The sequence below is a fragment of the Emys orbicularis genome, chromosome 24 (genome assembly GCF_028017835.1).
Source record: "Emys orbicularis isolate rEmyOrb1 chromosome 24, rEmyOrb1.hap1, whole genome shotgun sequence".
In the NCBI taxonomy this organism is placed as follows: domain Eukaryota; kingdom Metazoa; phylum Chordata; order Testudines; family Emydidae; genus Emys; species Emys orbicularis.
The window spans coordinates 9,082,456-9,097,719 of record NC_088706.1 but is presented as its reverse complement, the minus strand read 5'-3'; the positions used below and the strand labels follow the sequence as shown (position 1 = coordinate 9,097,719).

The 15,264-nt window shown below is 51.2% G+C and overlaps 1 protein-coding gene across 2 annotated transcripts; it reads right to left on the bottom strand.

Annotated features, from left to right (window-relative positions):
- Window positions 1–2,391: 2,391 nt before the first annotated feature.
- FEM1A (fem-1 homolog A) lies at window positions 2,392–5,788 on the bottom strand. Of its 2 annotated transcripts, XM_065421938.1 has the most exons (2): window positions 5,082–5,788; window positions 2,392–4,895 (listed from the first exon to the last, which is right to left on the bottom strand). In XM_065421938.1, the coding sequence occupies exons 1-2, from the start codon at window positions 5,786–5,788 to the stop codon at window positions 3,749–3,751; spliced, it is 1,854 nt and encodes a 617-aa protein (XP_065278010.1). In that variant the 3' UTR covers window positions 2,392–3,748. The 2 variants fall into 2 exon arrangements, with proteins under 2 accessions (XP_065278010.1, XP_065278009.1); XM_065421937.1 differs by having other exon boundaries at window positions 2,392–5,788.
- Between the last annotated feature and the right edge of the window lie 9,476 nt (window positions 5,789–15,264).

Below are 15,264 nucleotides of genomic sequence, written 5' to 3'. Positions count from 1 at the left end.
AAACACTGATCATATAACATGACTGTGGGACGATCCGGGGAGCCTAAAAGATCTCCATAGAAGGGCACTAGCAATTGGCCCCAGCAAAGCCTCAGGTGAATCTTTCCCTTCTATGCATTTCTACAGACACCCACACAGGAGCCATGTATTGGCCCGGGGAGCTGAGCGTGGGAATCAGAGCTGGAATTTAAAAAATAAAGCGGGAAGCAAAAAGAAAAAAATCTGCGGAGGGAGAATTTGCAGGATTGTTTCAGGAGAGTGACATAAGCCAGGGTTTATGACTGCCCTCGTGAAAAATCTCTACCCTCCGCCCCAGCTAATCATCCAGTTACTAAATCAGTCCCTAAACATTTCACTGCACCAGCCAACTGCCTGTTCTACCCTGCACGGCAGTCAGCCCAGCCAACACCTACAGTAAATAATGGCTCTTACGTGGTAATTATACTTCAGTTCATACAGTGATTCCACTTACCCAGTAATTACCATCAACACGTAATTGCAAGGTGCAAAATAAATATGGCCTTTCTGCCATGTTAAGCTTCCCCTTTCCTGAGGCTCCAATCAATGGCCAGATTCCACAGCTACCTGATCACATGGTCACAGCTTCAGATTTCTTACTGCCCTTTAATGGCTCTCTATTACTAACCTCATGTCTGCTCTGGGTACAAGAGGGGAGCTAATCAAAGGGTGTCCGGAAGGGGTCCCTGGCAGTTATAATGTCACAGTATGAATGGGTCCCTTTTAAAAACAAAACCTCACCCCACAGCCAAGATTTCCAAGCGGCTAATCATTTGGAGATCCAACCTGAGCCACCTTAAAGCGGCCTGACTTTCAGAATGCACCGAGCACCTGCCCTATGAAAGTCAAGGCACCTCTAAGGTAACTTACATTGGCCATTCAGCAACTGAAGCACCCAAGATCTGTAGGCACTTAGGACAATCTTCCCAGAGCCTAGATTTTTAAAATCAGTTCCCATAGCGCCACTGACACTGATGGAGTTACACTGATTTACACCAGCCCAGGATCTGGCCCAAAAGCGGTGACCAAATTGAAACTCCAGAAACTCAGGGTTCAAGGACAGTCACCTAGTTTAGGCCTGAAGTTTAAGTCTTACTGAAATAGACTTAAGAAGGTTTATAAATCTCCCATCAGCGAATGTTTTCGTTCATTTTAAATGCGGATTAAAATAATGCATTTGCGTTTAAACCTTCCCCTGCAATTTTTCAACCCAATCACACCAGCACGGAGAGGCATGAGAGCCAGAAAGTGAGCCGAACTAGAAAGAGAAGGGAAACTATTTTCAGTGACAAAACGGAGAAAAGTAGGTAGAAGTGTACACAGACAATGTAGGCAGCTAATCTGTTTTTTGCTAAATTAAGATCCCTAAATCCAGCAACACAAGATGCTAGCATGGCTTACTGAGCTCTTGTGGAGATCCACTGACTTCATGGAGGAAGATCCATCAATGGGTATTAGCCAGGATGGGCTGGGATGGTGTCCCGAGCCTCTATTTGCCAGAAGCTGGGAATGGGCGATGGGATGGATCACTGGATGATTACCTGTTCTGTTCATTCCCTCTGGGGCACCTGGCATTGCCCACTGTCGGAAGACAGGATACTGGGCTAGACAGACCTTTGGTCTGACCCAGTATGGCCGTTCTTATGAGCGATTCCTCCCATTTATTGCCCAAAGAATTTCACTGTCTTCCCCCACCCCTCAATGAAACTGATCCTGAAAACACAGTCCTAGCATCAAGGAAGTCCAAGGCATTTGCATTCCATCAGCATTTGTTTTGTTTTACTATTTAAAGTTAGGAGCACTCATCGGCTCACAAAGTTAAGTCATTTGCGCAGTTTAATCCGTATCAGCCACAAGGAGGAAAAAAAATATTGTACCTAAATTAACCCTGCACTTTACACCTTGATAAGAGTTAAACCTTCTTGCCTCATAAATAAAACATTTATTTAACAGTTAACACTGCAAAACTAAATGGCAGCTCTACAAGATCCTTAAAGGGCAGAGAACATTGGATTATTGAGGTTTATGGTTTACCTGGCCTGTAAATACTAGTCGAGCAGCTTCGTTAGATCACAGTGCATGGGCATTTATCAGGGTTCTGCTCTACTGATCATCCTGACTTTTCCTGAAAGCTGCTTCATCCTTAGCTATGCATTTCGCTCTGACTGGGCCAAGAAAGGAGCCACTGGCAGCTAAAGCAGTCATTTCTGAGGAGACAAAATAAAATGCAGGGACATCATGTTTGCCAGCACCGACTGCTCATCGCAAAGCAAGGTTCTGCTGAGGTGGACAAATACCTGCCCTGAGGGAACGGGTAATTTGTCCGTTCTGTCCAGGTCCTAATTAAACAAAAACCAGCTCACCCCAAGAGTAGCCAGATGAAGACATTTTTATTTCAATCTTTAAACTAGCACCATACTTAGTATAGCTGCAGAAAGAACCAAAAGCCAAGAACAACAAGTCAGTGGCCCTTTCAAGGGAGGTTCTCAGAACAGGACACTTCAAAACCCAGTGGATCAGTGCCATTCAACCTTTAAAAATAAAATAAAAATCATCCTTCATTAACATTCCTTGCCTGCTTTCCTCCAACCATGGGATACCCCACACTGCAACAAATGCTCACCTGCTTTAAAGAAACCTCCAAGCTCTGTCCACCCTGCAAACATTCTCTGATCCTGGAATGGCTTGAAAGAGGGGATCTCAAGCACCAGCTCAAGTAACATGGTTTTGGCCTGCAGACCGTTCTAGATGGGCCAACCCCCACTGAGCCCATGCAGAGCTAAATCTACGCAGGCACAGGGGTTGGCCTGTGCAAAACTGGTAAGATCAAGGCTCTTGCCAGCCACAAAACCATATAGATTTTTTTTTTTTAAATTAGAAGTCCCCTCCTTCATATAAGTCAGCGTTTGCTGACAAAACCATGTTACTAAGGTTGGCCTTGAGATGTTAAGTACAGGATTGGAGAAATCTTGCCGAGCGGCCAGAACCTGGCTCTGGCAGGGGAAAAGAAAATCCAGCTTTGCAAACAGCTGTCAAAAATCTCACAATTTTGCACCACTTGTTACATGGCTACTTGGTGGGGAGAGAGAGGGGGGGAAAATCACCACACCCCGCTGGGAAGTTGTGCAAATGGCAACTAGCCCTGCTGGGCACTAGCCACCCAGCCCCAGCTTTTAGGCTCATGTGCCAAATGTGGGAAGGAAAGAGGGACTAGGTTAAACTGCAGATGTGGATATTTTATTCCTTTGCTTGCATTACTATTGGGTCAGTCCTTTGGGGTAGGGTGCACAGGAGAGGTGCACATATATGAATTTGTAGCAACCCTAAAGCGTAACGACCGAATTAATCCAGCACTTATGGGAAGAGGAGAGGTGGGAGGATGCAGGGGAATCGCCTACAACATCTCCAATTGCCTTCTTCCTTAAGGATGAGACTGTTGGCGAAGGGGAAAGGCAGCAGCTGCAGCCTTCTCTTGGCTCGCTTCAGTGAAGGCTTCTGGCACCTGGGGATGAAGAGGAAGCAAGACAACCACAGCGACAAGCTCTTGAGTTTCCTTCCTCTGTATGGATAAGCTCAATGATGGGAAAGGACAATGGCTGCAGCCTGCCTCAGTGCAACGAAGGCTTCCAGCACCCAGGGAAAGGATCTGCCTCCAGACCTTGGATTTCCCTTCCTCTTAGGGACGATGAGCGGGTTCGTGGGAAAGGCTGGGGACTTCACTCCTCCCATCCTAATGAAGTTCAATGAAGGCCTCCAGCTCCTCGGGGATGAAGCCCTTGTAAGGGATCTTGTGCTTGTCCAGGGCACGGGCAGCAAGGCACTGGAGGGTGATGTAGTTAAAGGGCTGCATCATGCTCTTGGTAAGCAGCTTCTCATCCAGCAGCTCGTAAGCTGTCTGCTTGAAGGCGTTGGTGGCGTCCATGTGGGCCCCAGCCTCCATCAGGGCACTCATGATCAGCGGGCAGTTGTTCTGGGCAGCAATGTGCAGCGGGGTGTTGTTGTCATAGTCACGGCTGTCTGGGTCAGCCCCACACTCCAGCAGCAGGTTCACAACATGGAGCGATGGGAACTTGCCCACTGGGTAGCGCCCCACTGTGGTGGTGTCCTTGTCCACAGCCATGTGCAAGGGTGTGAACCCGTTCTTGGCCCTGGGACTGCACTTGAGCAAGCAGTAGATGGTCTGGCGCTTCTGGTGCTCCTGCTCAGGGGTGCATTCCACCTTCTCCAGCAGGAAGACCAGATGCAGAATGATGGCTAGCGCCTTGGTGAACTGTGCAGAGTCAGCCACCGGGTCCTTGTGAAGCAGAAGCGCCCGCTCTACCTCCCGGACCCCTTTGCTCAGCACACCCATGAGGTCGGAGAAGCCCAGCTGGGTAGCTAAGGTGCCCTTGGAGCGGTCCTGAAGCACATAGGAGAAGAGCTCAGCAAAAGAAAGGAAGCTGCTGGCAGTCATGGGGCTGAGGGGCTCCAGGTTGCCTTGCTGCATGTCCAGGGCATACTTCCACAGGTTAATACAGCGTTCAAAGTTGCCAGAGTCAGCATAGACCGCCCCCCGGTAACGGATGTAATAGGAAGTGTCCGGATGAGAGGGGCCCAGGATGCGCTCTCGGATTAGAAGTGCCTGCATGCGCATCTCATCCGGGTCAGTGATCAGGGCTTCTAGTTCCTCCAGGGTGCTCACCTCCCGGGAGTAGTCATAAGCCAGCACCAGCTGCCGGGGCTCAGGCTTGGTCAGGTACTGCCCCCCCTGGTGCCGAAGCTCCATGGCCCTTCGCCAGTACTTGAGAGCCCCCAGCAGGTCACGTTTCTTATCCACGAAAGTGGCTCCCAGCAGCTCCAGGGCTTCTACAGCAGCCCCTCGACTGCAGCACTTGTAAGGGCCCTGCTGCTCATCCTGGCTAGTGGCACGGCATCCCGTCTGGCCCTCATGCTGCACTTCCTCGGGGCAGCACTGATGCGTTTCCTGGCCAGTATCGCAACCCCTCTGTTGCTGCCCCCTTGCAGTGCAGTCCCCGACCTCGTTCCCCAACATCTCATCCCCCTCCTCGTTTTGCAGCCCTCCTTGGATGAGGTACTCCACGATGTTGGTGTGCCCGGTGACGCTGGCGGCCAGCAGCGGGGTCATGCCGTAACCATCCCTCTCCATGCGGGCCTTGGAGCGGAGCAGCAGCTGCAGTATCTCCAGGCTCCCGGACTCGGCGCAGTCGTGCAGGGCGGTGTTGCCTTTCACGCTGCGGCGGTTGACGTCCGCCCCCTTCGCCAGCAGGTAGCAGGCGATCTCTCGGTGCCCCTTGTAGCAGGAGATCATCAGGCAGGTGTGCCCGTGCCGGTTGGCCACCTCCAGGTCAGCCCCCCGCTCGCCCACCAGGTAGCGCACGATCTCCAGGTGCCCGTCGAAGCAGGCAGCCCGCAGCGGGGTGGAGTTGGTCAGCGTGGTCTGATTCACCGAGGCCCCCCGCTCCAGCAGGCAGCGCACCACCTCCAGGTGCCCGGCGGCCGAGGCGGCCCACAGCGGCGGGGCCCCCTCGATGGTCTCGCCGTCGAAGCTGACCGAGCCCCCCTCCTCCACCCGGGCGCCGCAGTGGTCCAGCAGGTACTCCACCACCTCCCGGTGCCCGTGGCGGGCGGCGATCAGCAGCGGGGTCCCCCCACCGCCCGGCCCGGCCGTCAGGGCCTCCAGCTCCTCCCGGCTCCGGCTGCCCAGCAGCTTCTGCAGCAGCTTCAGCTTCCCGTCGCGGGCCGCGTTGTAGACGGCCGTGCGCAGGTCCATGGCCACGGCGAGCGGCCCGGGCCCCCCCTGGCCATGGGGCGGCTGCTCCGCCTGCCCCGCCGCGCGGCCCGGGGCAGGGGCGCGAGAGAGGGACGGGGACCGAACGACGGAGACCCCGGCCTCTGGAGGCGGCAACGGCAACCTTCAGTGCTTCTCCCCCGCCGCCATCTTAGGGGTTTAATACAAAACAAAATGGCGTCCCCGAGCGTCCGGGCTGGGGCGGGGAATTCTGGGACTCGTAGTTTCTCCAGCGCCGCTCTTCCGTGGCCTGCAGGTAGGAGCCTGGCGGGCAGGAGACCGCCTTTCCCAGGAGGCAACGGGAAGGAGTTTCCGCTAGCGGATCCCGCGGGCGACGCCGGGAGCGTGCGAGGTGGCGTTTGGGAAATGTAGTTCTTCCGTCTTCGCCCTTTCACAGCCAGCGTCCGGGAGCCTGGCCTATGGGAGACTACATTTCCCAGCAGTGCAATGGGGAACGACGCCTCTCTGGGAGCCTGCCGGGCCGCCAGTGGGCGTAGGGGGTTCTGGGAAATGTAGTTGTCTAACTTCACCGTTCTGTGAGCGTCTATATAGGTCCTATATAATTCATCCCTCCCCCTCCCAGATGGGTTCCCAGCATTTAGTGCAAATGAATGCCTGCCAGAGAGTTTGTGGCCTGGGGATGGGATTGTGGTGCTTGTTCGGGTTGCCAACCCTCCAGGATTGTCCTGGAGTCTCCAGGAATTAAAGATTAATCATTAAAGATTATGTCATGTGATGAAACCTCCAGGAATTCATCCAACCAAAGTTGGCAACCGTACCAAGCATGCAATGGGCATTGGTCAGTGGATGTAACTGGGTGACCTCCCCCTCTTTCTCCATCCAACCATCCACCCCATTCCATAGGCTGCCGCATCCCCTGGCTTGAAGTGGTTTCCATCATATACAGGGTTTATAGTTGGGTTCAATGGCTCACAGCACCCCTGCACCATTCCCTCTCCCCCCCCCCCATCCCTCTCCCTCACTATCCACCCAGCACCCACTCTTTACCCATCCCACTAACTCTCCATCCATCTCTCCTTCTAGCTTAGATGTCTATATAGCACCTATCACTTTGTGTAGTGACATCAAACAGGACTTTGTGGAAGGAGATGCAGCCCCTTCGGGTCAGTCAACTGGTCCCAACACACATCAGGGTAGAGAAGGCAAATGTTTCCCCAAGGACATGATGGCTTTCCAAGAGCCTTGCAAAAAGTGCTTTGTATTTTCATTCAAAGTAGACAGGACCTTGGCTTTTTAAGATTTCAGTTGTGACTTCATAATATGTATAAATTGAATCTGATACCTTTATTTTTAAAAATGTCTTGAACTGGTTAAACTCCAAATACAGTAGTTAGAAGGATCAACATCACAAAAATCCAGCTGTGCCATGCACTGTGCTTGGCACAGCCCTAACTTGGTATATTTTACAAATGTAAATACAGCAGCCGTAATATATCTATGAGGATTTTTTGTGTTTAGTAAAGCTTTCAGGAGGCTCCCATGAACTCCTGGCTGGGACAATGTGGTCTAGAGATAAACAGAATGTGTGTAACAGTAGCCCCTGGGGCCAGTGTGTGCTGACTCCTGCCACATGACAAGGAGCATAAGCTTTTGTAACCCTGACTTATATTGTGTGACTGGAGTCAGGAAATACATAATTCAGCCCTTGGTGAAAGTAGCCACTGCTGCACTGACTTCAGCGTAGCTGCACCTGCTTGCACCAGGGTTGAATTGGGCACCGTGAGCTTCACCTCCGAAGATCCTCTCAGCCTCTGATGAACAGAGAAGCACATGGGTGAGAGCAGAGATCATCCCCAACTTGTACTGCAGGCTGGCCTTCCTCAACTGAACTATTCATTTCCATGACTTTGTCCTGCCTGCATTGCTGATGAGTGGCAGAATGGATCACAAGTAGGTAGCCAGCTGCCACCCCAGAGGACTGGGTGATGCAGGAGATTGGCCAAAGGGCGTTTCATCTGTAGAAGTTGAAATCCAAGTTCAGCCCAGGTGCACAGTGTCCTCAGCTCCCTACTCTTCGATGGCCTCTCTGGAGTGAGTTGCTGGGTCTCAATTCGAATGGACCCGTGTCCACAACTCAGAAACCACCATCTTCATTGGCTCAGTTGAAATCAACGGGAGTTAGGTGCTTAAATACTTTTGAGGATCTGGGTCAAACATACTGTCAAACCAAATGAGAGCAAATCAATGAAATACCTGCGGGATGCTCACTTAGGGGTGAGATTCAGCCCTGCTCAGAGGGCCAGCACAGTTAATGAGGCCTATTTTCAGGGCTCAGGTGCCTTGTGCTGGGCATCTGCACAGGGGTGGATTTTACTCGTTATGTTTTATTTATAGCTGCCCACATTAGCCTGATTTTGTTTTGTCTTGTCTGGAATTACCTGGGATTATGGGTGCTGCCTTTACAGAGAATATGATTTTAGTTGCTAAGAAACTGCTTTTGCATAACAAACAGCATGAGCCGGATTTTCACCTCAAGTCAGTGGGAGCAGCAGGTGTTCAGCGTCTCTGAGAATCAGGGCCGGGGCGGGGGGGGGGTCTGTGCCTTAACTCCCCCGTGAGGCGGAGAGTGCGTGTGTGAGACAGCAGGATTTGTGCGCGGCCGGTGCCAAAGTTCTGAGTGGCCTCGTGCGCAAAAGTACGTGGATGTTTGTGAGGGAGCACGAGTGTCCGCGCATCCTTGGCATGGGCTTGCGTGCAAAAGCACAGTTCTGTGCTTGAACGTGGGTGTGCAGGAGGATACAGTGGCTGTGTCGGGGTGTTTGTGTGTGTTCCTGTGTCTCTTGTGCACACAGGAGGGAATGCGTGTGCCTGGGCGCCTGTGTTTGTATATGTATGAGAACAGTGGGTGTGCATTAGCATCTGTGTGTGCACGAGTGAATACATGCCAGAAGTCAGTGTGTGCAGGTGTGGGATGGGGTCACTGTATTCCCGGAAGTGTTGGTGAGTCTCCATCTGTGGGCACATCAGTACGTACACGAGCAGATGTGTGACAGCATGGTCTGTGTGGGCATGCTTGGATGCGTGTGCATACATGTGAGAATATTCTGTGTGAACACGTGTTCTTGTGTGTGAGCATCCACACGGGAAAGCTGGGGTACTTAAAAGACTGGATGAGTTGCAATTTCAAGGCAAAGACATTGGGGGAAACACATTTCCTCTCCTCCCTGCCTCTTCATGTTGCTATAGTGATCAGATGCACTGACGCTTTAATCTGAAGTGGGCATTAACTAAAACTCCGTCATAACGCCCTTTTTACAAGAGGCATGTGGCATCTAGGGGAGCACCCTGCAGGCTCCTTCGGGCCCACAACTGGCTACTTACACCAAAGTCTTACTCCAGCTGCTCCACCAAAGGCATCCGGCACCTTCCATGCATCATCTTAGGGCAGAAACGCAGCCGCTAGAAACATCTGTGCTGTGAATAAAGAAATTGGCTTAGTGGCGATGCCAAGAACCTGCGTAGGTAGAACGAGGGACCAAGGCCGGGGGTGCTCCATCTTCTTTCCACCCAAATCCCTCCATGTCCTCACTCCTTGCTCTCCGAAGCTCCTCCCACTGACAGCATCAGAAGGGCAACAATCTGCCCAATGCCAGGACAATAAAGTTGCTCCCTGCAGGCATCACATGTGGGAAGCATGTGCAGTCCCTGCCTCTTTTGACTGACTGTAGACAGATGCCATTGAGGGTGCCCCCTTGTGGCCCAAGGTGGTCCTGCTGGCACCCTGCCTCTATTTTCTTCTGAGCCCCAAAATAATTCACATATACTCAGAGTCTTTAAAACAATATTCCCCTTCCCCTAGGGTATAATTTATTCAAATTACTCACTTCCCCTTTTATTTTCAAGGTTTCACAGCCTGTCCTCATGGGGCCTGTGCGTTCCCAGTCCATGTCTCCCTAGCCTGTACACTCTTCCCTCAGGAGCAGGGGTTTCACAGCTCTCCTCGCTGGGACCTGTGTGTTCTGCTTTCAGTCCTGCCTCCCCATCCTGTGGCTCAACCCCTCACATCTAGGGTCCCACTTTAAGTTCTGGACTCATTGGACTGTAGCTGAGCCCCTCAACATCAGGGGTTGTTTGCACAGCCTACCTTCCTGGAGCTGGTTCTTCTCTCCCCACCCCGCAGCATCTCCCTATGTGGGGGCTTGGAGCCTCCCATGCCTACTCATCTAATCAGTCTCTTAATCCTTCCCAGGTGGGTCTAATAACCCCGAACACCTGTCTGTGCTTGACTGGGAGAGAGGGGAGCCTTGCCCTGTCCACGCCTAAATTCCTAGACCTTAAGGCCAGAAGGGATCATCATTAGGGGAAGGGATAGCTATTGGCCTGCTAAACCCAGGGTTATGAGTTCAAGCCTTGAGGGGGCCACTTAGGGATCTGGGGCAAAAATCTGTTTGGGGATTGGTCCTGCTTTGAGCAGGGGGTTGGACTAGATGATCTCCTGAGATCCCTTCCGACCCTGATATTCTATGACAATTCTATGATCATCTAGTATGAGCTCCTGCAGGCCACAGAACTGCCGCCACCCACTCCTGTAACCTCTGGCTGAGCTACTGAAATCTACAGGGCCCTTGGAGGAACAGTGATCTGGGAGTTTCCTACATCTTCCCTCTCCCAGACATTGACTCTTCCCCAGCACCAACTTCCTCTCTCCAAATGACTGCTGTGAGGCTGTCATCCACTTTCCCTGGACCCATGAACAGGGTGATTATTCTTCTGGTCATAAGAGGCCACTACCTTGTTACATTGACAAAGGATATTTCTGTCCTCTGGTCATTGGGGAAGATTCTGAATGCCGCAGCTCCCACTTCTGCTGGGCTGGGACCCAGCAATGAGGGAAGGGGACAGCCAGTGAATAGCACCTGGCCCAGGAAAGTGTGAGCGAATCTCCTTGGGAAAGACACAGGGAGCAACCTCCGCAGCTTCTGGGTCAAATTTGGCGGTGGTGTAAGCGGGTGCAATGCCTTTGCCTCTCTGAGATGAGCCGCCTCTTTAGCCTAGCTATGGTTCAGGCGCAGAGGGCTTTCTTGGTGGGCGTACTTTGTGTTGTGGAGGTCTGTTGTCAATGAACTCTGTACCTCCTGGATAACTTGGACAAGCCCCCCTCCTTCAAAGAGATCCAGGACCAATCAGTGCTGACCTTGCCCATGTCGTCAGCAGCCAAGGTCACAGGAAGTAACCAGATTTGCAGGATGTGATGTAAAAACTCTAAGTGTTGGGACTTGGTCCAGGGGGAGTAGTCACTGCCCTTTCACTGTCAGTACAGAGAAGGGATATGTGTGCCTGTCCACCACTGGGATGTGCTCCACTCATATATAGGGCAAACTGCTCTCTTATCTCAGCGGTGTGGGCACTGCTTAATTTGTAATGAAAGAGGTCCTGGGGCTCAAGCAATTTTTTTACTTTCATGCAGAGGTGCCGGGGCTATGAACTGCCAAGCCCAGAGGTGCCGGGGCTCAGCTCTGTGTGTGGGATGAGGCTTCAAATACCATGGGCAGTTTGTAACTTCCTAGGACAGGTCTGATGCGATCATCTCATTTCTGCCAGGCTACCAAACAGCCTTCAGAAGCAACTTTCGTCCATGGCTGGCAAGGGGCGGATTTGAACCACTGACTTAACAGAAGGCTCTGCGGTCTGAGCTGTCATGCCCCTGGCAGGTAGGACGCTCATTAAGAGATGCTCATTAAGGCGTTGGGAGCTGGTGCAGATAAAACCCTATGCAGTGCTCTACAAATGTACCGGGAAATCAAATACCGGAGGAGATGAAGAGAAGGTGAAAATGAGACATTTCGACAGGGCTGTGTGCCAGGAGGGTTAATTTTTCTCTATATTGCCGTTTCATGTTCCCTTTCAGACAAGCTGAATTACACAGTCTCGGCTGCTGGAGTGGTTATGCAATCGCCTTCATTGGAATAAAGACAGTGCTCTGAAAAGCAAATGGAGGGCTGTCCTTGTGGTTAAGGCACTGAAGTGGCACTTAGGAGCTCTGTGTTCAGTTCCCATCTCTGCCACAGAGTCCGTGTGCACTCTTAGGAACATCACTTAATCCCGCTGGGCATCGGCTCCCCACCTGTAACATGGGGATAATAATCTATGCCTTGTCTACTAAGACTTCCAGCTCTCTGGGGGCAGAGCCTGTGTCTCACTCTTTGTCTATAGAGCACTCAGTGTGCTGGGGTCTGGATCCATGGCGGGGCCTCTGGGTGCTACCATAAATAGATAATAAAAGGGGTTGGATGTCTGATTCAGAACCACGGTGCCGTGGTGCGATCATGGGTCTGGAGTGGGAGTGGTTTGGATCTGGGGTCAAATTTCCAAAAGCTTCTAAATGATTTAGGTGCCTAAGTCCTTTGGCTGTCAGTTAGGCTTAAGTGCCTAAATCACTTTTGAAAATGGGGCTCCTACATCACTTGGACACGTTTGGCAATTTTATCTTTGTATTCAGCTGGTTCTAGTGTGAACGGCTGGTGCTGATGACTGGATCCGGCTCAGAACTTTCCCACCGTTTGGCTCTGGGGTTGCACTCAGGTTTCTCTTTAGTTCATAATCTCACTCTCCAAGCAGCTTTCAGGGGCATGGCCAATTTCCAGGAGCCAGAGGAAGCCAGCCTGTTGTTACTAGGCTGTTAGAGGACAACATCCCCTGTGCTTCTAAGCAGCTGAAGAATAAATTTGCTCTACAAAGGGGAGAATTCTAAAAATACCAAGAAATGGCAGTGTGACATTAGCAGGGACAGTGACCCAATATCCAACTCACCGCAGGGGCTTTTGTCCTGTAACTACTTTAATCATTAAGGCTTGCGATGACATTATTCCCTCTGCTTAAATAGGGCACTGAGGCCACAGCTACCTGGGAAGCAGGGTTTTTGATCAGCCAGCGGCAGACAGGGGAGATGGAGAGGCACGTTGGCTAACGCTAAATGAATGTTGTTTCCTTTCCATTAGGCACAAGCCTGGCAATTTTGGACATTAGCGGCTGCGCTGCCGCCTTCTGAATTTTTGCAGATTTAATTTCTCATGACTGGCGGGAGTGTTGCACTCGGCGGGTGGGTAAGGGGAAACAGGCCTGTCCTTTGGTGCATCATCACAGGCTGCTGTGTTGTGGAGCAGCTGAATTTCTTTGGCACTGGGTTTCCTGGTGTAAATGTCGCTCCAGCTTCCATCTCACTGCCCATCCAGGACAATAACAGCAACGGGTAAGAAGCCTTTCAGCTGGGGGTCACAGAACCCAACCCTCCACAAACAGGAAGGGCTGATTAGTGGGGGGGAAGGAAGAATGGTGTAGTGGATAGTGTACCAGACTGAGATGCAATGAATCGCTGGTTCAGCTACCATCTTCCTGGGTCTCCTTAGGCAAAGCACTCAGTCTCCCCTGTGCTGTTATCTGTCTGTAGATACCACTCCAAGGGTGTAGGAGAACACTTCAACCTCTCTGGTCACTCAATAACAGACTTAAAGGTGGCAATTTTGCAACAGAAAAGCTTCAAAAACAGACTCCAACGAGAAACTGCTGAGCTTGAATTAATATGCAAACTAGATACCATTAACTTGGGTTTGAATAGAGACTGGGAGTGGCTGGGTCATTACACATATTGAATCTATTTCCCCATGTTAAGTATCCTCACACCTTCTTGTCAACTGTCTGAAATGGGCCATCTTGATTATCACTACAAAAGTTTTTTTTTCTCCTGCTGATAATAGCTCATCTTAATTAATTAGCCTCTTACAGTTGGTATGGCTACTTCCACCTTTTCATGCTCTCTGTATATATATCTTCTTACTGTATGTTCCATTCTATGCATCTGATGAAGTGGGCTGTAGCCCAAGAAAGCTTATGCTCAAATAAATTTGTTAGTCTCTAAGGTGCCACAAGTACTCCTGTTCTTACTCCAGGGGCTGTGAGGATCAATATATTAATGATTGTGAGGTGATGAGGGACAGAGACATATTTAGCTAGATAGCAGCATATGTGATGTCATTACTGTAAGAGGTAGAAATTGTTATCTTTAGTTTACAGATAGGGAAACAGAGGCACAGGCAAGGGGAGAGACTTGCTCTCCAAGGTCACACAGCAAGTCAGTGTCAGAATTGGAAATAGAACCCAGGAGTCCTGAGTTCCAATCTTGTGTTCGAAGCGCTAGAAAATGCTTTCCATTCAATACCAACCGCACACAAAGAAACATGGGAAACCCCGACGGCCTGGAGTTATGGACTATGTGGCTGCTAGAAGTGCAGTCTAGCCTTAAAGCCAGGGATTAGAAGATCAATGGACTTCTTTTGTCCTTTCATACACGCTGAATCCGTTCCATATAAAGTCTGCATAGGTATCTATATTTGTAGGGTAACATTTTCAATAGCCCCTAAGTCTCATAGAAAGTCAGTGGGACTTAGGAGCCTAAGTCACTTAGGTGCTATTGAAATTCTTACCCTCTATCTTTTAGGTTTTCATAACCCCAATAGAAATTAAGGGCCAGCATAATGCGGTCTGCCAGGCCTTCTCTGCCCATGGCTGGAGGATCAGCGCCTGGCATTAGCAAGTAGAGAGAGACCCTATCACAACCAGAGCTCAGTGCCCATTTAGGCACCTAGATAAGACCCAGATTTTCCACAGACTTCAGCACCCAGCAGCTCTTATTGTTCTTAGAGGGTCTTGTCCCAGCTCTGCCACTGACTTGCTGTGGGGCCTTGGCCAAATCACTTCACCTTTCCCCATCTGCAAGCGGGGACGAGGATACTGCCCTTCCTTTTCAAAATGCTGTGAATGGTAGGAGTGGAAGGTGAGAGCAAAATGTTATTAGCAATAACAGGAACAGAACTCCTTAGTGCAGAGAAGTAAATGTACACGGTGCTTTACCAAGATACTCCTGCTGCCAAAACTCCCCCTGACTTCCCGGGGAACAGGAGCGGGGTCTTAGAGCAACTCACAATCCCTGCCTTTACAGTCTAAAGCCCAGATCCACTGAAGCACTTAACCCTAAGGTTAATTTTCAGCACGAGAGTCCTACTGAAGTTAACATGGGATTGGGACTGTATGGTGGCATGTCCTGTCGGTGGGCGGGCAGGGTCCGGGCTGTATGGCGGCTCGGGTTTGTGCTGTATGGCGGCATGTCCTGTCGGTGGGCGGCTGTGGTCCGGGCTGTATGGTTGCTAGGGTACAGGCCGTATGGTTGCTAGGTTTCAGGCTGTACAGCAGTGGGTCCTGTTGGTGGGCGGCCGGGGTCCGGGCTGTATGGCGGCTCGGGTTTGTGCTGTATGGCGGCATGTCCTGTCGGTGGGCGGCTGTGGTCCGGGCTGTATGGTTGCTAGGGTCCGGGCTGTATGGTGGCTAGGTTTCGGGCTGTACAGCAGCATGTTCTGTCGGTGGGTGGCTGGGGTCCGGGCCGTATGGTGGCTAGGGTCCGGGCTGTACAGTGGCTAAGTTTCGGGCTGTACAGCAGTGGGTCC